This window comes from Rattus rattus, chromosome 2 (assembly GCF_011064425.1).
Source record: "Rattus rattus isolate New Zealand chromosome 2, Rrattus_CSIRO_v1, whole genome shotgun sequence".
Taxonomy (NCBI): domain Eukaryota; kingdom Metazoa; phylum Chordata; class Mammalia; order Rodentia; family Muridae; genus Rattus; species Rattus rattus.
Genome location: NC_046155.1, coordinates 92,438,706 through 92,461,414, shown reverse-complemented (window position 1 = coordinate 92,461,414; position 22,709 = coordinate 92,438,706). Strand labels below are relative to the sequence as shown.

The window sequence follows — 22,709 nt, the reverse complement described above, 5'->3', positions numbered from 1 at the left end:
CTCAGAGCGGCATTCTGGGTCAGGCAGGACAGCTGGGACAGGCTCAGGGCAAGCTGGGGAAAGCAGTCAGTTCCGCCCACAGAATAAGAGAACCGAGTCCAAGTCTGTGGCCTCTGCCTTTAGTCGGAAGTGGAGAGTTCCTGTGCAGGCTCAGCTTACCTTAGGCTTTGACACTCAAGAGACAGGGATGATGTAACTGCAGGTGAAGAAGAAGTGTGAGGCAGGGGCTGAGCTGAAATTGGGTGGTGGGGATGTATCCCTAGGAGAATTGTGATGAGCCCCAGTTCATGTGTGCACCAGAGAACCCGTGTCCTCGTATGTGTCTGGATGAGTGGCAGTACTGAGAGTGGCATGAGTGTCTGGATGTAGGCGAGTCAGTGGCTGAGTGTGCATCCACATGGGATCCTGTATCCTCACTCTAAACCCGTTCGCATGCTCATCCCGCCCGCTCTCTGCTCACTGTAGGCATCTCCAGCAGCATGAGCTTTGATGAGGAAGAGGATGAGGATGAAAACAGCTCTAGCTCCTCCCAGCTGAACAGCAACACCCGCCCTAGTTCTGCCACGAGCAGGAAGTCCACCAGGGTGAGTGAGGAGGACCTTCATCCCCAGTGGGGTCCCACAGTCCATAGTTAGCTCTGCCTATGGGTGGTGTCCTAGTTTGTTTTCTGTTGTGATAAAGCACTAGAAGCATCTTGGAGAGGAAAGTGTTCCTATGCTTGCACTGTCAGGTCACAGTCAATCATTGAGGGAGTTCACGCAGGCCCTATTCGGGAACACTGCTTGCTAGCTCAGGCCCATGCTCTTAGCCCAAACCCACCCACGTAAGAATGGTGCCACCCGCAGTGGGCTGGGCCCTCTCATATCAAGACCATCCATGATAAACATGGCCACAGATCAGTTGGATCTGGGCATGCACCCTTTTCTCTGCCCCCCACCCCCGACCCCTTCGAGACCACTGGCTCTGCTGTGTCAAGTCAGTAAACTAGGACGTGAGGTGGTATGGTGTATGTGACAGCATCATGAGGTGCTGGGTCTCCTTGGGCTTGGTGTCTATGTGAAGCTTCCCTAGCTGGGCTCTTCTGCTTCTCTGCTGCACTTCCTGTCACTTCAGCAAGGTCAAGGGGCTAGGGTGTGGGAAGAGCTGACCTCGGGCAGGGTGACCCCTGGAGGTGGAACTGCTGAGGAAAGGGACAGCTAGAGCATAGCTCTCGACACTGAGCAGGATGGCCACATCCACACCCCAGGGACCCTGACCTGATCCTTCCCTTCCGCTCACTGAATCTGGAGACAGACTCTGTCCTAGACCACTCATCTCAAGCAGAGTCCTGTTACTCAGGTATCTACTTCCTCTTTCCACAGGAGGCAGCATCAGCCCCCAGCCCAGCAGCCCCAGAGCCACCAGTGGATATTGAGGTCCAGGATCTAGAGGAGTTTGCCCTGAGGCCAGCTCCACAAGGGATCACCATCAAATGCCGAATCACTCGGGACAAGAAGGGCATGGACCGGGGCATGTACCCCACCTACTTTCTGCACCTAGACCGTGAGGATGGCAAGAAGGTGAGGTTCCTCTGGGCGTGTATTTTCAGTCTGAAGGCCTAAAGACTAGAATATGAGGGAAGCTCAGCTCTGAGACTGACCTCTGGGTTCTCCAGAGAAGTAAGTGTCTTGTATGGACTCAGGGACTTGTAGTGCTTGTGAGTGCACACGGAGTTGGGGGCGGGGTGGCAGGGGACAGAGGCTGAATCGGTAATGTTATTTTGCTTTACTCTTTAAGGTGTTCCTCTTGGCGGGCAGGAAGAGAAAGAAGAGTAAAACTTCCAATTACCTCATCTCTGTGGACCCGACAGACTTGTCTCGGGGAGGCGATAGCTATATCGGGAAATTGCGGTACCAGTGTTCTCCCAGGAAGGCGAGGGAGGGAGGGGACTGGCAAGTCTTCTGATATCTCTCAAGAAGTCTGCCCAGCCTTGAGTCAGACAGGCCTAGGCTACTCCAGGGTATTAGGTAATAGGCCCAGCATGAGTGACAGGTCAAGCCAGGATGTTGCCAGTGATACAGGCCACAGTGGAAGAGTTGCTTCAGACTCCTTGTCAGAGCCAAGGGACAGGCCTGCAAAGAAGCCCTGAGGTGAGGTCTCATTGAGGATGAATAAGTAAAGACATGAGTAGCTTAAGCTGGACACCGCCCTGGGCAGGACAGACACAGCCATTCTCTGTGAGGTGCAGAATGCTCTCAGGCCTCCTAGATGCCACTCTGCTTACTTTCCAGAAAAAGTAGTACCATTGTCCCCTCCAAGAATCCTATGAACACTGGCTCCCTGAATTTCCTTCACTGAAATGAAAGTCAGCCCTTTGAGTTTAGTTGACAGCTTGTGGAGTACTTCCACTGTGCCCCCAGGTCTGCCCTGGCCCATCCCATGAATGCTCTGTAGGCTCCTTATAAGAGAATGGGCTATCCTGTGCTGTGAGAAGAGGTATGTAAGGCTGTTGGGTGTGTATTTCCTGCAGGTCCAACCTGATGGGCACCAAGTTCACCGTTTATGACAATGGCGTCAACCCTCAGAAGGCATCATCTTCTACACTGGAAAGCGGAACCCTGCGCCAGGAGCTGGCAGCCGTGTGCTATGTGAGTCCTCAGTTCCCAGGCAGGCACGAGCCCCGGTCAAGGTGCCTGACTGGGGGCTGCCCCATTCACCTTCATGGGTAGTCAAGGCTGTGTCTAAAAGGGCTGTCTTCTGTAGAGTGACCCTGTGTGGGACAGTCTAGACCTTACCTGTCTTCAGGGTTCAGGCCACCGTAGGCTTAACTGCCTAGGGAGCTCTGGGAACCATCCTTGTGGCCAGACCCAGGAGGCTCCTGGACAGGAGAAGGTAGAGGCTTGAGTTCCTTTCTGTACTTCACACACATCTCACGGCTGCATCGCGGCTGCAGCTGCATTGGCAGATTCTGTTCCCTCTGTGGTCTGGAAACCGAGGCTTGGAGTTGGGACACTTGCTAACACTGACCCAACAAGAACAAGATGGGGCATAAATACAAGAGCATCGTCTGTGGCACACTTGGTTTCTTCATTTTTAAAAGTGAAGACCATGCCCTGGGGACACATCTTAGGGACAATTAGGACTCCTCAGCTATTTTGGATGGTTCCATAGTGCCACCTGCTGGTCAGTTTTAGAGAAGCAGCCTGAGACCATCTACATTCGTGGTCCTGTTGGAGGGACTTAGGACATAGTAAATAGAAACAGAAAAACCCTATGGCATTTAAATAAATTTAAATTAGTGAGAGACAAGCCGTGGAACGGCTGTAAATGACATAGGCACGTTCTTGATCGATGCTCAGAATTAAACAGCGAGTAGAGGCACGGGTATATGTGAAGGCATGTATGGACCTGGAGGAGTGGTGGCAGAGAGGGTCTTACCAAGGTAACTCCTGAGAAACGACTAGAAGTGAAAATCAGCTGTGTATGTGTCTGTGGAGGGCAGAGTGCTTGCAGAAGAGAGTCAAGATAGCAAGAAAACTAAGGAGTAGGGAGCACTTAAGGCCCCGACAGTAGAACACCAGTTCCAGCGGGGGGAGAAAACGTCCTTTAACACAGCAAGGGTGCTGCGTTGAGAAGAGATGGTGTGGAGAGCCCAGGGCAGTGACAAGGAGTTGCATTATGGCTGTCTGGTGGTCTTAGATGCTGGTGTAGTCTGAGTGGGTAGCTGACAGAAACTGTGGCCAGGTGAGGAATGAGGTGTGAGAGTGACGTTAGCGACTCCAGTGCATTAAGAGAGGACTCTCTGCACTCACTTTGCTGACCTGCCCCTGACTGGAGCAAGCTGGGCTGGACGCGGGAGCAGTGAGGGCAGTGCTAGACTTAGAGGTGACCATTAGACCATCAAATGTAGACGTCGCAGACATTTTATTCTTCCTCATCTTTACCTCCCTGACTCAGTCTCCCTGGGTAAGCGCTCCTAGGTAGCCAGTGCTGAATTCTCTTGTTTTCCCAGGAGACAAATGTCCTAGGCTTCAAGGGACCCCGGAAGATGAGTGTGATCGTCCCAGGCATGAACATGGTTCATGAGAGAGTCTGTATCCGGCCCCGAAATGTGAGTCTCTGTCTAATGCTTTCCCAGGCTCCAGCCTCTGTGTGAGCCTCTAGGAATTTCATCAAGGTGTATGTGTACGGGGTACAGTCTGAGAAACCCTGGAAGTCCAGGGAACCCAAAGAAGCCGCATTCCTGGGAAAGATCCTTTTGGGGTGGTTGCGATGCCACATCTTGGGTCTGGCTCAAGTGAGATTCCCCACACCCCACCAGGAACACGAGACGCTGTTAGCACGCTGGCAGAACAAGAACACAGAGAGCATCATTGAGCTGCAGAATAAGACGCCGGTCTGGAATGATGACACGCAGTCCTATGTTCTTAATTTCCATGGGCGCGTCACACAGGCTTCTGTGAAGAACTTCCAGATCATCCACGGCAATGACCGTGAGTGTTGCCGCTTGTTTTTGATGCTGTACACATGGCGCCCAGCCCCCTCCCCAGCCCCCATCTGGTCCATATTGGCCAATGTGGGTGTATGGCTTTTGTTAGAACTTTCTAAGTGTAGTGATGTAGAGCCCTGCCCCTAGATTCTCGGTGCCCAGTGTGCCCGGGGTTTGGGAATACTCTGTAAGTGGATGTCTTTGCTTTCCCGTGCCCTGTTGTCGGTATACATTCCCCACCCCCACCCCATTACCCTGTTGCTCCTTTCGCTTCTCTTGAACCTTTGTTTTTCCATCCTTTGGCTCTTTTCCCTTCCCTCTGCGGCCTGCGTCTTACCTGGTCTTCCTGTCTCCCCCATTCTTGCTCATACATGCTGCAGCGGACTACATCGTCATGCAGTTTGGCCGGGTAGCAGAAGATGTGTTCACCATGGATTACAACTACCCGCTGTGTGCACTGCAGGCCTTTGCCATCGCTCTGTCCAGCTTCGACAGCAAGCTGGCCTGCGAGTAGAGGCTTCCACTGCCTTTAGGGCGGCCCCGTCTGGAGTGGAGCCTGCCTGCCTGCCAAGACAGCCCTGCCTACCCTGTCCACAGGCCCTCAGTGGGCTTTCTGGCCTTACCAACCAGAAACTGGCCGCTCTGCCTCTGCTGCTGAAGCAGGGAACAGCGAACGGGTATGACAGGAGGAGCGTTCCTGTGCCCCAAGGTCAACACACATACCCATCCTGGGTCAGTCCCCTGCGGCAGTGCTTACCACACTGGGAAGCCTCTTCAACTGGAGCTCAGAGGGAGAGGAAGTACAAGCAGGGCTGCCGTGGCTCAGCCGTCCACTCAGCCGACAAGTCAGAGGACAGTGGATGTCCCAGGAGGTCGGGGTACAGCGAGTGGTGTATGTGTATGCATAGGCACTTGGGCTTTGTGTAGCAAAGGCTCTGGTGGTCAGCAGAAAGCACTCCCACTCCAGAAGGGCCCATTAGGCCCAAAGGGGTTTGGGGTGGTAGGGTAGGGCTAGGGCCAGGGCCCTGCCATGGCTGCGGCGGCCTGGCTAAGTGTATTAGCTGGTGGCTTAGAATGCTAGCTCATCTGTTGCTTCTGACTTGCCCAGTGCTTGCACAAGTAAGAACCCAGCTCTCAAGGCCAAATATCTGAGTGGATGGGGACTCAAGGAGTCATCCAGTAGACTCCCTACATCAGGGCTCTGAGCAGCCCCAGCACAACACCTATGACACACACATGGGGTCTAGGTCACCATTCAAGTAATGGCGTACTTCAGGAAGAATGTCCTCTCTGGGAAGACTCAGCTCCCGTTGCTGCCAGCAGCCATGATCAGTGAGGGCTGTATGCCATTCTTAGGGGAATGGAGTGGGGTTAGGGGAGCAGAGAATATTTTAGGGCCTCAAGAGCTGAGAGGTGGTAGTACTCTGTATGGTTCACCAAAAGCAGTGCTGATCCCTGAGTAGAGGGCACTTGTCTCTTGGTTACCTAACTGGTTAAATGGCAGAGTTCAGCACCCCAAGTTCCTTTGTTCCTACCGTTGCCCAGAATCTAGACTGTCCGACCTTCTGGTGGGGTCTGTTTGGCAAACCCTTTCCCTTCCCAGTCCCAAGATTAAGACCCTCAGAGTTAAAAGGTTGAAAACCTTTCAGTAGGGAATCAGGCAGTTCCCTGTTGAAAGTTATCTGAGTTTTTGCACACCATTCTGATCTGATGTGGCCTGTCCCTGGCTCCTCCATGAGGACTTCAAGCTGTGCACAGACCTCAGCAGGACCATGGCACTTTGTGTATGTGTGACAGGCAGCCCGAGGGCTCTAGGCCTGGGCCTGGACACCCCTCCACTTGGATGGCACCAGTCATCTGGTGGGCTCGGGAACTCCTTGCCCACGCCCACGTGCCATTTGTGAGAAGCTTCTTGCCTAGATCGAGATGAGAAGCCAGTGGGAAGCAACGAGCATTCAGACATTGCTTTCTGCTCTGAAATAGATATGCTTGGAAAGGCTAAGTAGAAACTTAAAAAAGTAGAGTCATGCTTTGAATATGAGGCTCTGTGGGTAAGGGGGCTGGATTGATGTCAGCGGAGTAGTACTTTAAAAAAGATCTAGATTTCCTAGGCTGGACGCTCTGCTCTGAGCAAGGCACACCTGCTTGTGCAGGGTCTGACACACCTGAGCCATACATCTCCATCAGAGAACCCTCAGCGAGGTAGCCTTTGTTTACAGTCTAGTTTCTGGAGGGCAGTAGGACTTCCATGCTGGGGCTGGCCTATCTCCTGATGAAAGATTACAGTGCCATCTCCTTCCCATAGTCCTGTGTTTGCCCTCCCTCCCTCCCTCCTTCCCTCCCTCCCTGACTTTATAAGGAGAAGTCTCCTGACATTAGAGGTGATAGGAACCAGGTCTTTAGTCCGGTCAGGCTGTTTCTCTGGGTTGACAATTTTAAGGTTGAACAGGCTGATTTCTGGAACCTTGTGAGTGGAGGGCCCCTAGTGGTAAGAGTGAAACTGGAAGCACAATGGAAAACTCTTGGCCTCTGCTCTCTGCTTTACCACACAAAAGGGGGGTGAGGGGGTACCTTGGCTATTTGAATATAAAATTGGTAGCACCAGGAAATAGGCTGAACATTGTAGCCCACTGTGAAGGAGCAGCCTCAGCACAAAACCCTCTGTTGGGCACTGAGTGACAAGACCAGCCTCACAGGTCAGACTTAAGACTCGGCTCCTGGTGATCACGCCTTTTCTTGACCACTGGCCCTGTGAACACAGGCCCATGGACTTCAGATTCCAGGGCCCCAGGGATCACCTGGGTTCAGCCTCTCCCACAGTAAGATTTCTTATCCTTTGCACCCTCTTCTCGTTGGTCCTTGACTGGGTAGCAAATTGATGAGATGAGTAGTTTAGTCTGTAAGAGTGCAGGGCAGCAGGAATCCTAGGCAGCTCCTCTGTATGCTACTGGCTCCACGCCCTAAAACCCCCACCCTCTGTTCCAAAACAGTTTCTCTGCAGAGTGGTGATGTTCGCTCCCCCATCTCCTCACCAAGTCTAGCTTTTTTGTCCTTCTGGCTCCAAGGTGCTCTGTGTCTGTGTGTGTTCGTGTATCTGTGTGTGTTCCCATGTGTGTGTGTCTGTGTGTCCAGAGGAAAGGGCAATCTGCGAACAATGAACAGAAGTTTAAGATCACATCAGAGGCGGCAAAGAATGAGGCAGCGGTGACCACTATGGATGGTGCCCTGTCATTCCATGCTTTTTCTCCCATGGTTCTGAGCAGACGACTGTCAAGGAAGTGTAGTCGGTTTCACTGGAGGAGGAGCTGAGATGTGCATCCTATTAAATGGACATGGTGTGGTGATGGTGCCTTAACAATCTTGATACTAAGGTCAAGCAAGCAAGGTGCATGCGCATGGGAAGAGAGGCGTTGGAAGCCAAGGTGTGTGGCAACAGGCTGCAAGAGAACCTGGTAATCCTACCTTCCTCAGTGACAAGGCAGCTATGCTGTAAAGTGGGTTCCTTTGGGTTTTGTTTGTTGGTTTTTCTTTCTCCTTTCTTGAAGTGGCGGGTCTGTTTGCCTCCAAACGTTATGTAGAAGTAGTTCTAAGTTTAACAAGCAATAGAGATGACTGCTTAGATGGGGTCTGCAGGGAGCTCTGCTCTGCAAGCACAACACCCGTCTCGTAGGTGGACAGCTTGGTTTCCTTTATCAGCAGCCCTCGCCTCCCTTTCTCTGTATTCCTTGCCCCAGCTACAATATCCTCATGGGATTTCAGGGTGCCAGGTGCCATCAAAACATGCTTTCCTGTGGTGCCTAGCACTGTGACTGGGGCCCAACTGCCCTGCAGAGTTGGGACCTTATACTGCCCTAGGCCCTGGCTTATTGACCTGCTTTAGTCTCCAGAACAGGCTATGGGACAGATTTTTATTTCAGTTTATGGCCACATGCCCTAACTCACTTGCAGCTTGCAGTCTTCTGTCATTTCACGATCTTAGGAAGTACTGGGATAGGTTTTCGTTTTCAGCACAGAGGCGAGTGGATCCAGGAGTATACGACTGTACAGAGCAGCTAGAGCCTTTGAGCAGACCACGTGATCTCTGTGTTTCCTTCCCTGCAGACAGGCCTGTCAGAGCTGGCTGTAGGAGCGAGGGTGAGTGAAAGCTAATCCTGGCTCTCGTCTCTACTTTCCTAGCTCATCACTGTGCCTTCTTTCTTCCCTAAGAAAGACACTGCACCCCTCTCCTCTGTTCTCCTGCCTCTCCTCCCCCACTGAGGTCCAGATAGAGTGGGAATGAGGCTGAAATGTACAGTGTTCTATAGAGCATCTCAGAGTAGCATAGAAAGAGAAGCCCAGCTCCAGCCTCCTGGACCCCATACTGGTGACCGGCTTGGTGAGGACAGGCAAAATTTCTCTAGCTGAGAGCACACTTAGCCAGTTTTCACACCTAGAACATGTATGTCGATTTACACATGATTGTCTTTTCCTATTTTGGAGTGGTCAAACATTTTATTTTTGTTCAAAATTATCTGGAGTTTTAGACAAACTTGCAAAACTGTGCTTTTATTAAGTGACTTTTTGAATAAACTTTTTGGTATTCTGAAGCAAATGTATTTATTTATTGGTATGTGCAATGACAAACTTGGTATTTTCCCATAATGACATTATGTATGTTGTAGAATTTAGTGTTTGTCTAAGTACGGACATGTATCAGCAAATTAAACTTGAACTGTTTGACTGTGTGTCCTTGTTTTTCATGGAGAGAAGAAAACCTGTCTCTCCTAAAATGTTCTCCATTCCATCCCTTTCTAGGCGCCAAAGGGTCAGGTGGGTAAGAGTAACAAAGAGGGCCCAGAGCATGTTTAGAACCAGTGACATACGGACCAGCACTGCCTTCTCCTGTGCAGTGACAAACAGACCAGCACTGCCTTCTCCTGTGCAGTGACATAAGGACCAACACGGCCTTCTCCTGTGCAGTGACAAACAGACCAGCACTGCCTTCTTCTGTGCAGTGACATACAGACCAGCACTGCCTTCTCCTGTGCAGTGACATAAGGACCAGCACTGCCTTCTCCTGTGCAGTGACATACGGACCACCACTGCCTTCTCCTGTGCAGTGACAAACAGACCAGCACTGCCTTCTTCTGTGCAGTGACATACGGACCACCACTGCCTTCTCCTGTGCAGTGACATACGGACCAGCACTGCCTTCTCCTGTGGTGTCATTGATAGCACGGAGACACTTCCAGGTCATCTGGGTCACTGAAGAACTGGCTAGGAGTTCTTAAGTATGCTTGGTGGGCATGGCCCTTGTGGACAGATCTGGGCTGTAGTACTCAGGGGTGGGAAAGGCCTTGCTTGCAGCTGGGTCTATTTAAACAGGACTCTTACATGCGTGAGAACCATTTTAGTCTGTGGTGGGTTTGAAGCCAACATGATGCAAGCCTGTGCTTGTTCTTAAAGGGAGTCATCACAAAGTCACACAAACCTGAGAGTGGCTCTGGACCATTCTTGGCACACAGAGTGGCCATAGAGAGGTATCAAGTCAGATAGTCCAGCAGTGGGAGATTCAACCCAGTGACCGTGCCAAACACCCACTGCACACTTCCATCCACAAGGAAAGTGAGGGAATAGCCTGTTTTCTTGATACTAGAAAGTGTTTTAGACATGCTAATGGGTAAAGAGGTTACAGAATAGTTGGTTTGTATCGTTCCTGATCACTACCCAATAAGTGATGAAATATTCTTTGCAGATACAAATTGTCTAAGTAAGGGGGAATTGAAGAGCAGGTCTATAATTAGGGTTTATTTATTTTCTCGGCTTGGTGGTTTAGATGTGGGTCAGAAGCATTCCCTACCTGACCGTGGCGGGTCCTGTAGCAGCAGCATTTGTGAGACCATACACTGGGTGTTCTACAAGGGAGAGACCATACACTGGGTGGTCTACAAGGGAGAAAGGTTTCGTTTGTTTAGTCATCAGATTGAAGAAAAATCATAAATGTGTAGAACGCATGACCAGGAAAATCTTGTTTTATACCTATTACCTCTGGTGTTTACACTTTATTGCCAACCTTATGGGACTCAGAATCACCATGGAAACATGCTTATCTATGAAGATGTTTACAAGAAAGTCTAGTTGAGGAGGAAGACCCATCCTTACTCTGGATAGCACTGTCCCTTTAGCTGGGGTCCCAGACTGAATAAAAGGGGCAAACCAAGTCAAGTGCTATCATCCATCATCTTTCTCTGCTCCCTGTGAACCAGTCCTCTGGCTCCTGCTGCCCTGAAGGACTGCCCTCAACGTTCCTCATGCATTGTTACCTTCGACATAGCAATGAGAAAATTTAATTATGCAATGAGTATTAGGTTCCTTTTGTCAGAGTGTCTGAGTGTAGACCATAAGTTATTTTATCACCTAAGTCTAAATACAAAGAACATAGTTCTTCGCAGGCCAGTACTTTTAGAGGCTAAATCCATCCCTACATCTCAGCATACCTTCCAGGCCTAGTCCCTGAGATAATGAGGCACAGTCATGTTCCTGTATAACCTAGTTAAGGGATCTTCTGGCTGATCACCCACCTGACTTACCTAGCATGCTCCTAGGTGATGTGCAGTGGCTATGGTGCCCAGAGGTCACTGCAGACCTAATGGCAGGGCCTTGATAAAGCCCTTAATACTGAGAAATAAAGATCACAACAACAAAACAGTCCCTTGATGTTGGCCACCCTGGATTGGATATACATGTAAAATCATCCTATCCAAAAGATACAATTCTGGAAAATAAACAAAAAAGCCTATATTCCAAATTACTAATAGGTACTTCAAAGTTTCCAGTATATACAAATAAATATATTCCTATGTGCGAACTAACATCTAGAGTGGCAAGAACCACGAAGGATTGGTCCTTCTGGTGGGAACTGTTTCCATAGCTCATCCCCAATAATAACAGAGCAGCTCTAAACCTTTCCCAACTGATTATCCATCTACACACCCCACTCACTGCTCTTGCTAGCCTACTCTTTCTGCCCAAATGTCCTTTTCTTCCTTGCCATGTTCTTAGCTTGCCATAAAGTGTCTTCTGAAATTTTCTGGTACTTTGGCAAAAACATTCCTGTTCTTTTTTGCTCCTATGGTTTATGGTCCACACTGTGATTAATAAAACAGCTACCACATGATCTGCATGAGCTAACAACGTAATTAAGCATGCCACCCTATGTGCACTGACTACCTCATTTACAGCTTACAGCCCTGAAAGACCTGTGTTTTTACTACCCTCACTTTGCCCAAACCAGGCCCAGACTGCCTAAGGAGCCGATCTAAAATTCCACAGCCTGAGGCACAGGGAAATCTGCTTGAAGAATTCACAATCCCAAGCCTTCCTGTGGTCCACAGTGCATCTGTCAGACTCACACATTAAACTGAAACTCTTCAAGGTACAAATTCAGTCTCCGTAGTACTCAGCACAGAGCAGTTGTCTAACGAATGAGAAGGAAACAAGTTCTTACCTCATAACAGAACTGTATCCTATGAACAAACACTGGAACCAGTGACTCAGGGCTATCCTAAATCAACTTCTCATGGTGGATGCCAGAACCATCCAGAAAACAATTTGCCCAAACAAGAATGCCTACACTGCTTTTTATACTTAGTTATGCCAAGACCATCTTCGGTCCATGTTCAACTGCATTCTGCACAAGTTCAATCAACCATTCTACACGGATTGATACAGTGCAGCGCGATTTTAGACTCACTCTAAGGGTCTTCTCTACCCCAGCTAAGATGTAAAGCTTTCTAGTGGCTGACAGTATCTTAGTGTGGTCTCAGAGCTTCTGATGACAGCCGGTGCAGTATGCTCCTGAGTGGTCCAAACTACCTTCTGGCATCATATTCACGCCAGGTACAATAGAATTCTAAAGATTATATCCAGCTTCACAGAATTCCTTAAATTTTGAGTCTCCCATTTCCTGACTGGGAATGCTGTTGGAGACACACGGCCTTTCACTTTCAATTCATGTAATGAACTGACTCACCCTTGTTAGGATTCTCAGGTTCCATCTTGTTTCACAAAGACATGGCTTCCTGGCTACCTGAGCGCCTCACGGAAGGACCACCATATCCAAGCATCCTCCAACTTCATCTCTGTGGGACACAAACTCCCTCTAGCCACAGAAGACATTCAAAGGTCCTTCTAGATTTGGCAATTCTGTTCAACAGAATAAGGACAAAGGAAGCTAGGGATGGAGGGAATATGCAAGTGAAATGGTCTCCAAAGAGGCCCATGTGTCATGGCCTGCTGCTCTGGAGGAGTCAGGGTATCTTAGAAGGCCATGAGGAGAGATCGTAGCTCAGCTATTTCGCTGTGCTCTGGACCCCTAGCCTCAGAATCAAGCATGCTCTTCTCAGGAGACCACTAACCAGCTGAAAGCCCAAAGAATAAGGCATTTGGGAATCTAAAATCTTCACTTTTAAAACTTAAGTCCTCAATATCTGCGAACCCAGTCCTCATTCACAACTGTCCTACCCTAACAAACCCATTCAGTAACTCACTCACAGGTAAATCATCTGTTGCTCGTGAGGAGGGATCAGATGTTTGCCTAGGTGCTGCCACCTGCAAGCACAAACAACCAAATACAGTTACTGAGTGGGTTAGCGTCTCTGACAGGGAGAAGAAGGGAGAGAGAGCTGATTCTGGCCCGTGTTCACACTAAAGGCTACTTTACAAAGTGACAGGTGTGCAAGCACCAGGAAGGATAGACTGTATCCATGGTAGTGGCCCAAGAACTGTGAATCTGGACACAGAGAAGGATGCAGATGGCACAGGCCATGGATGAACTGAGGAAAGGTACCATGGTGACAGAGTAATGGATACTTTCCCAAGCAGGCTGCTTTCACTCAAAACCCTGGGGGCTGCGCTTCCTCAACATGCCGCCCACATGTGTGTTATCAGTGCTGGTCCCCAGCCCTTCGGCTGTAAAGTCTTGGGGCAAGTTTTCCTTGGTGGCTTCCTCTTGCTCACTGTAGCCATCTGCACTGAAACCAGCATTCTCTGCCAAGACAGCAGGGTCCTCGTCTTCATGAAAACAGCAGGAGCATGATTCGGGTTTAGGGTCACACAGGGTCACAGAATTATCTCTCTGGACTCCGGGGTCAGTGGGCAGACGATCCCAGCTCAAGTGCTCTGGTCCCTCCTCGTCTAACTCTCCCATTTGTTCAGCTGTTTCTTCAGCAGAGGGCTCTTTTGGATCTGGGTAATCCACCAGGATAGTTTCTTGCCTACGCTTGATACCATCCGAAAGGTCATATATTGGATAAGTCTCTTCTGGGTAACCTAAAGAGGAAAGTAGCACAAAGTCTTAAAAAGAGCATCTTTGAAAATAAATAGTGTCAGGATCAGAGGATTCTCTGGCAACAGCCATCCTATCCTAACAAATCCACTCAATAAATCTCTAAGATGGTGCTAATAGTCCTCAAGTTTCACTTGAACAAATTCCGAGCAGTCTGGCTGACTGTCTCAGCGCTCTGAAATACAAACCCAGGCCGAGGAAAATCCTTTGTAAGTAAGGTGCTCGGGGTCGAGGTAAGTCTCACCCTCGTGTCTGCTGCACTGATGAAGATTATGCAAACAGCACGGGCCTTCAGCATTACCAGATGGAGAGGGCTTAGCGTAAGGCTAGTATTTACAATTTCTATTTGGAACCAGTTCCAAATCTTCTGCTGGGAGTGGGGCTGGGAAAAGGAATGCTAAGACTTTTGAAAAACAAACCATAGTGCTTTCTACTTAAAAAAACAGCCAAAATAGTCTGTACTGTCAGAAGCAGGGGCAACTTAGCAAGACATGACTAAGACCCCACAGGGCAAGAACTGCATTTTCAGAGGCAGAACTCCCATTGCTAGCATCTTCATTTTGACAAAATGGACAAAAGGACGAAAACAACAGGTAAGCAAAATGAGTAACACTGCACCCAACCTCAGCTATGATAATGAGAAAGAGACCGTGCTGCCAAGTAAGGAATGAAATGAAATAAGTCCGTGCGAGCCAGGCAAGCCGGAGCACAGATGGGCCGTGTGGGAGCTCGTATGGCAGTGCTGGCAACTGCGGTGCTCGCTACACCGTGGAAAACTGCAGATGATAACTGCACATTCAGCTCCGACAGACACCACTTTTGCCCATCAATTGTGAGAAATGGCAATCTTTTGGTACATGTGAGGTATCCAGAGACATTTTTACAACATTATTATAAAAGTATCCAAACATAAAAATATTACCACATTTATAAAACTATTCAAACTTTGCAGAGTTTTAGGAGGGTTTCATAGCCTCTATTTTGTTAGATTTTTCCTACTAGTTTTAATTACAAACAAGTTTTAGAAGAAAACACAATTCACCCAGAATCCTACCACTGGTAATTTGCTTATCTCTGGCCTTTAAAATCATATATGCATAGTATTTCCTGCTTTTTTAATAAAGAAGGATTATGTTGAATATGTTCCACTGTCCTGTATTTTTCCTTTAATATGTGTCATTGGCATTCTCTGTGTCATGCAACACATGTGATTAACCATTCTTACATAAGGCACCCCTTACTAAACCCTCACCAGCACTGTCACAGTATGAGAATCTTGGCCGTACAGCCTGCACTCCCAGGACACCTGTGGATGAAGTGCTAGGTAAAACAAGAGCGCAGCTATCTCTATGGTTTGAGTGTCTCTTTCCAAAACTCTGCTGAAGCTCAATTCTCAGAGTTATATGTTAATGGTATTTTGAGGGCAGGTCTTTAGAGGGGGTTTAAGTCAGAAGGTAGGATTAAATCTAAAGGTAGGTTCCACATGATGACATTCATGTCTTTGTAAGAAGAAAAACTGAAGACATCAAGCCTGCTGTGTCTGGCCATGCGACCTCTGCCATACAATGACTCAGCCGGAAGTCTCTACCAGATGTCAAGTGGATACCGACACCATGTTCTTAGACTCCCAGACCATCATCTAAATAAACCCCCATCCCTTCTGAGTAACCTCACCTGGTACTCAGTTACAGCAATAGAAAATAGACAGTGATAGTTACCGAAGGCCTTCACAACCTCAGGGAAGGGGCTGGCTACTTAGATCTCAACCACTGACTTCTCGAGAGAACTCCACGTGCTTGCCTTCACTATATAAAGAGCAAAGCTTACCTTTGCATTTTGATTGTTACCTGCTTTGGTGTCAGAAGGAAACAATTGGACTCAAGCTCTAGGCCCAGTCTAGCAGCACCAGAAGTCAGTCATCCTGACCTCCATGACCCCAGGCATCAGGCCAAGTAGGCACAAAGTCCCAGGGTAGCCCTATGACCCTACTTAGGCCTACACTGAGCAATCTCTATACTAACCCCACAGAAACAGGGTCCAGGCCTACCCATCAACAAGTGAGCTTTAGACTACAGACCAAGCCATAGTGTCTACATCTGTCCAGAATCAAGATACATCTAGAATCAGAAACCAAGCTGTTAAATGTAGACATAGGATCCAGACTTGCCTACTGATGGTGCAGACCTAAAGCTAATTTCCACAGTCTGGTGGATTCAGGATCCATGCAAGGTATGAGTATAGTCAATACATGACACCAAACTTCTAGATTACTTCTGGATTCCACAGTCCCTAGACCTAAAAGACAGTCTACAAGACTTTCTAACACAGAATAGGCCCTCAGACTGCCAGACCTTTTAGACTCATGTTTCCAGGCTCATTTCAATGCTTAGCCTCTGCAGACTCTCTAGGTCATCCCCTGAGGGATCCAAGTTTTCAACAAACTACCTAACGATACAGATAAAGCAACAAAATCTAATCATAAAGAAAGACTGAAAGAGAGGAAAAGAACAAAGAATCTACAAAAGAACCAGATTTAAAAACTACCAAAGTAACAGTCAGGGGCCAGTGAAATGGCTCCGTGGGGTAAAATCACTTACCTTACCACCAAGCCTAACAACCTGGGGTTCCATCCCAGGACCAACCAACTTTGACAGGGTGTCTGACCTTCACATGCACACTATGGTGTAAACCCACATGCATATGAACACACATACAAACACAAACATAAATAAATAAATGTAATAACAATCTTAAATGACTAAATAAGTCCTTACCTATCAACTGTTACACTGAATATAAATGGGTTAAATTCTCTAATCAACATAATGATGAAAATATTTAAAAAGTAAAAAGGCCCAACTCCATGCTAACTATGAGATTCATTTCAGCTCTAAGGGCATACGAAGAGTGAAGGAGAAAGGGCAGAAACAAGATACCCATATAAATTGAAAAGTAAAAAGCAATATTTATATATAAGTAAAACTAATGTTAAATCCAAAACCATCACTAATGACCCACCTGAATGCTGAATGTCAAATGACTTCACTTAATACTTTGAGACATCTTTAAGAAATATAAGCAAACGACAAAGATTCATGACTTCTATGAAAAACACAGCAATTCAAAACGTGAGAACCAAGCTAAGGAAACCACACAGCAGCCACTAATAAAACAGTCAGCACAGGAGATAGGACTAACAACTTATGCCTATTCAAGAGGATACGGAGCAAACAGAAAACAACTACTGCAAACAGGAAGGCATGATCACAAGATGAAAAATTTATATCCACAAATACAGGTCTTAAGATCAAGATGAGTATGTGTGAAAATAAAATCCACATATTAGAAGTTCACATTGAAGAATTCTGTGACAACATATAAATGGCAAATGAAAATTCTGAGAAATTGTGGAGGTTGATCAGTATACCTGATTTTTAATTACTAGACTATAAAATTCAAAAAATATATTAAAGCATTAATAAAAAAGGATGAAAGGAAACTCACTGAAGTAGGCTCACAAACCGCTGGACAAAAGTCGCATAAAAACGCATTCATGTTTACACAGACAGAACCAATGTCTGTGACCAAATTCAGATTTTAAATATAAGATGAAAATAAATCTCAGACAGAAACACATAGTTACCTAAAACCAGGCTACCTACCGAGAAGAGACCAGACCAAAACAATACTTCTTATTTTCAGTCAAATGAAAAATACAGAATGAAGAAGGGTTTCCAGATTTTTTTTAAAATGCATGGGTGTTTTTCCTGCACATATGGCTGTGTGTCATGCACATGCCTTCTGGGAAGGGTCCCTTGAGACTGGAGTTACAGATGGTTGTGAGTAACCATGTGGGTTCTGGGGATTGAACCCAGGCACTCTGGAAGAGCAGTCATTGACTAATGACTGCTCTGACCCACTGAGTTGGGTCTCCAGCTCCAGATTTTCAGATTTTTAAGGAAAGGCGTGGTTGTGAATATTCTAGCAAGATGAAAACTCCACATACATATCCAATTATTCTGAATTTATGGTACTTTACATAGAGTAAAGATGCTTTAAGTGAATGTGTCATTTCTACGTCACTGTGAGGAATACCTAAGATAATTAGCTCATGAGGAAGGTATATTATGGCTGAAGGATCTGGAGACTCTAACCCAAGATTGGGCAGCCCACTGCTTTAGGCCCTGGCAAGAGCAGCCCGTTACAACAGACGCAAGGGCCAGAGCCAATTGCTTGCAGAGGCCAAAAGGTAAAGAGTAAGTAATTGGGTGCCACACAAAGTCAGGCCTGAGGGCACCCACAAAAAGCTAAGGACCTTCCCTGAGGCCCAGCTCCTAAAGGTCCACATCCCAGCAGTGGCAGTTTAGAGACTAATCCTTTAACATGAAAACATCAAAAGCATAGCAAGACATTGTCTTATCAAAAGTTACATTCCGCAATGGTGAGGCTGGATGTAAGAAAGTGGTGGCAGGCTTGGTGCTCAAGCCTGTGATCCTAGGTACCTACAATGCAAGGTATGAGGCCAGCCCTCAAGGCAGCTAGTGAGACCCTGTCACAAAACAAACCTCTTCAATGGACTGCAGATGGAGCTCAGCGGTGAAGCACTACCCTAACTTGCAAGTTATGTTCAAAGACCATAAGTTCAATTCCTAGTAGAGCGGGGGAAAGTAAGTCATATACAGCTGTCTATGCCTAAAATCCCAGCACTCAGGAGGCACTGGCAAGTCTGGGCTGCATGGTAAGAGTTTTTCTCTAAAAAAGAAAGGAGGGGAGAGTGGTGTAAGAGAGGAAGAAAAAGGGAAAGGGTGACTTACCAAGGTAAAGTAATCAATCATTGGTAATATGCAGGAAATGTAATACCATGGTTAAATACTACTTAAAGCAGAAAAAGCATGTGCCTTTACAAGTTAGCTAACGACCCATGTGACCTCAACACGACCTACAAGGCAGGTGGAAAGTAATGGGGAAGGAGTAATGCTGGGAATACGGTTGTATAATACAGATTTACAAGCCGGAAGAAAAAAGATTCTTTCATTGATGATTAGTGAGATTGAAATACTTTTTTCACAGGTTGCATAGCTGGCAGCAGTTTTTCCTTTGTGAACATTTTAGTGACTCCTGCATTAGTCATAGAACGTTTTATATATTAAGCCCATCAACTTGTTTTCACCATATTTGCTATAGCTATTTTAAACTCTTACACTGTTTTAACTACAAAAGGTGAGGTTTTCTTTGTGGAAAACTATCTTATTAACATTTCTGTTATAACTTCTTGTGTTACTTTCAATAAGTTAACCTTTTTATCTTGAGATAATTATGGGTAAACATGTAGTTATAAGAAGCACAGAAACTGGGGTTGGGATTTAGCTCAGTGGTAGGCGCTTGCCCTAGCAAGCTTAAGGCCCAGGTTGGTCCTCAGCTCCAGAAAAAAAAAAAAAAAAAAAAAAAAACAGAAACTTCAGGTTATTCAGTTTCTTCCAATAGTGGCATGAAGAAAACTATAGCATAATATCATAACCAAGATACCTATGTGAGCAGAACAGGTGCTGGGAGGTGACTCAATGGGAAGGCCTGGAATTAAACCCCCAGCACCCACATACATAACAGTTGGGCGTGAAAGACCTGCCCATTTCTGCTTAAGAAGCAGAGACAGGATCCTCAAGATCCTCATAAGGTGGCTACCTAGACTAGAGAAATTGGCAAGGTTTAAACAAGAGTTCCTGTCTCCATATATAAAAACACCTGACCTCAACATGTCACCTGCACATGTGAATGTGCATACATACACAGATACCCCATACACATGCATGCATTAAGCATGGATAAAAAGAAAATATAGCAGAGAATGCATCCATCCACAAGGCTGCCTCAATGATGTTGCCCTCCATGACCACACCCACCCCTTCCTACTGGCATGTCAACCCTTAAACCCTAGCAACTACTAGTCTGTTATCTTTCCCCACAACTTTGCCATTTGAAAATAATACATATAGAATCCTAACTTTTATTTATTTTATGTGTATGAGTACACTGTAGCTGTCTTCAGATACACCAGAAGAAGGCATCAGATCCCATTACAGATGGTTGTGAGCCACCATGTGGTTAATGGGAATTGAACTCAGGACCTCTGGAAGAGCAGTCGGTGCTCTTAACCACTGAGCCATCTCTCCAGCCCCGAATCCTAACTTTTTAAATAATCTTCTACCCTTTGCTCAGCAAAGTTCTCCGCATGTACCAATAATCCACTCCTTCTTATTGCTCTGTGGTATTCTATGGAATACATATACTATCATTTAACCCATTCACCCGCTAACAGGCATATCTGGATAGATAGGCCTGCTATAGATATTCATGTGCAAGTTCTACGTCTTAATTTCTCAGGAACAAATATCAAAGCTACAACTGCTAGAGTGCACAGAATTGGCATGCTCAGGTTTTTAAACAAACTACTGAATCATTTTCTAAAACATCCTACTGTGGATTGAATATGAAATGCCCCTATATGCTATATTTTGAATGCTTGCTTCCCAGCTGGAAGTTCTATTTTAGGGGGCTGTGGAGGAGGTGAAGCCTTGCTGGAGGAGCATAGATTACTGGGGATGGATTCTTGAGTGTATGGTATCCCTGGCCACTTCCCTGTCTCTGGCCCTTCCTTGTTATGAAACGGGATGTCCCACCAAGTCTTCCCTGCCATCAGCAAAGCAGGTAATTTGGTTACAGAGACAGAGAAGCAACTAATACATATACATTCTGTTTATGTCACTAGTAAGGTATGCAGGACAGTTTCTTGCATCTCAATCTGGTGCTGTTATTTCTTATTTCAGTCATTCTAAAAGGTATGGAGAAGCATCCTATTCTAACTTTTTTTTTTCTTTTGAGACAGTGTCTGACTATGTAACCCTGTTGCCTGGAATTTGTTATATAGGCCAGGCTGACCCTGAACTCACAGAGATCCATCCATCTGCCTCTGCCTTTGCTCAGGTTAAAGGTGTGCACTATTATACCCAGCTATCTTATTCTAATTTTAATTTGTATTTTCTTAGAGAAAGATTATGTTGAACATGCTTTAATGTGCATTTTTGCAATCCGTATATCCTCTTTGCTAAAATGTCTGTTTATATCTTTTGCAAATCTTCAAGTCCTACAAAACAAGTGGTACACAGTAATTCCAAGGAAGGGAAAGGGGCTCACTGGGCTCCTAGAGTTAATCGGAACAGACACCAGAGTTCAGAGAAGGAAGAGTAGAGTTTGCTGAGGTCTACAGTGTCTTAGGTACTCTAATGAGTACTGAGATGGGAAGGAACAGGACGTAAGAGCACCCAAGAGCAGCTGTGTTCTCCTACCCAGAGGAGACGTTTGGATGAAGTATGTAAAATTTTAAAACTACTTTCAAAGCACATTTAAGAAAGTATTAAAGAAATTGAATTTATTTTTGTAATTCTACACATACACACACACACACACACACACACACACACACACACACACACAGAGGCGTGCACATGCACAGTCCAAACACAAAAATATCCCCCAGGTTGGCACTGAAAAGCTTCACTAATGACTATAAATTAACAACAATTCTACACAAACTCTTCTGGAAAAGACTGCAACCCCAGTACATTTTATGAGGCTGTGACCAACATTACTTGGAAATACTCCAAACTCAGTAGAGGGTAAAAGAAAATCACTAGTAAGTAGCTTTTATAAACACAACATTAAAAAAATAATCCTTTACAAACAAATACAGAAACCCACAACTAGACATTACACAGAGAGTCCTTGGAACACACAGCTCTAAATGGTGTGTGTGTGTGTGTGTGTGTGTGCGTGTGTGTGTGTGTGTGTGTGTGTGCGTGTGTGTTTTGTTTTCAGGGCTGACCATTTACTATTTGGTATTGAACTAAGAATGGAACTCAGTGTTAGAGCATGTACCCACAATGTGCAAACTCTAGGTTTCACATACAGGAACACACACACACACACACACACACACACACACACACACACACACACCAGAATCAACTGATTTTCAACCAGTGTGCTAAAGTTATTAATTAAATCAAATTAATGGAGAGTGACACAGTACCGAGAGATGCAAAGCAAATTTAAGTCCTGATGCCTTACCATCTATAAAGGTTAACTCAAGGAAGGAATTGGAAGGAGGAAGGATGGGTGGGGGAATGATGCAATTATATTTTAATTTAAAAAAAATTTAATTCTCAAAATAAGCCTAAGTGTAAATACTAAAGCCATATATATCTTCTAGATGAAAACATCTGGATTAGGTAAAGATAACTTAAAGAGAACACACAAATATGTGATGCAAAAGAAAAATGATTAGTATGACTTCATTAAAATTTAACACTTCTCTAGCAAATATGCTATTAAGCAAATAAACAGGCAGGTTGCAGGTTCTAAGAAAATGCATATAAAATACCTAAGTGGTAAAGTGTTTGTCTCCAAGGTGCATGAAAACTCCTGCTGCTGGGCACGGGCGAGGCACATTATTGCCAGTACCAGGGAGGCTGAGCCATAGGGTGATGAGTGAAGACTAGCTTGGTGCTACATGGTGGGTATCAGGCCAGCCGGGGTACTGTATCACAAAACCTTCCCCCACTCAAAAAAGACCCACCTGCACAATAAACAAATATGTTGCAACTTAATAAAAACACATCCAACCCAATATTCGACAATGATGATTTGAACAGACTCTTCAACAAAGACATACGGTTTGAAAATAGCACATGAAACAATGTTCAGCATCGTAGTCCCTGGAGAAACGCAAGCTTGAGTTATGATTGCAATACTACTGTAAACTCATTAGAATGGCTAACATTTACAAAAACGGCACATTAGCGAGGATATGGGGAAACCCACTCACAAGCGCTGGTGGGAATGTACAGCCCCTTTAAAGTG

General features: G+C 46.1%; 2 protein-coding genes across 6 annotated transcripts in view; one reads left to right on the top strand and one right to left on the bottom strand.

Moving 5' to 3' along the window:
* The window catches only part of Tub (TUB bipartite transcription factor), a 78,485-nt gene extending 69,293 nt beyond the window's left edge, over window positions 1–9,192 (top strand). For all 3 annotated transcript variants that reach the window (XM_032892947.1, XM_032892945.1, XM_032892946.1), the window contains 7 exons: window positions 466–584; window positions 1,362–1,559; window positions 1,777–1,889; window positions 2,510–2,627; window positions 3,992–4,090; window positions 4,301–4,472; window positions 4,849–9,192. In XM_032892947.1, coding sequence (XP_032748838.1) covers window positions 466–584; window positions 1,362–1,559; window positions 1,777–1,889; window positions 2,510–2,627; window positions 3,992–4,090; window positions 4,301–4,472; window positions 4,849–4,982 — 953 coding nt within the window. In that variant the 3' untranslated portion in view covers window positions 4,983–9,192. The remainder of the gene's footprint in view (window positions 1–465; window positions 585–1,361; window positions 1,560–1,776; window positions 1,890–2,509; window positions 2,628–3,991; window positions 4,091–4,300; window positions 4,473–4,848) is intronic.
* A 1,283-nt stretch (window positions 9,193–10,475) lies between these two features.
* The window catches only part of Ric3 (RIC3 acetylcholine receptor chaperone), a 45,710-nt gene continuing 33,476 nt past the window's right edge, over window positions 10,476–22,709 (bottom strand). For all 3 annotated transcript variants that reach the window (XM_032892942.1, XM_032892943.1, XM_032892944.1), the window contains exon 6: window positions 10,476–13,777. In XM_032892942.1, coding sequence (XP_032748833.1) covers window positions 13,338–13,777 — 440 coding nt within the window. In that variant the 3' untranslated portion in view covers window positions 10,476–13,337. The remainder of the gene's footprint in view (window positions 13,778–22,709) is intronic.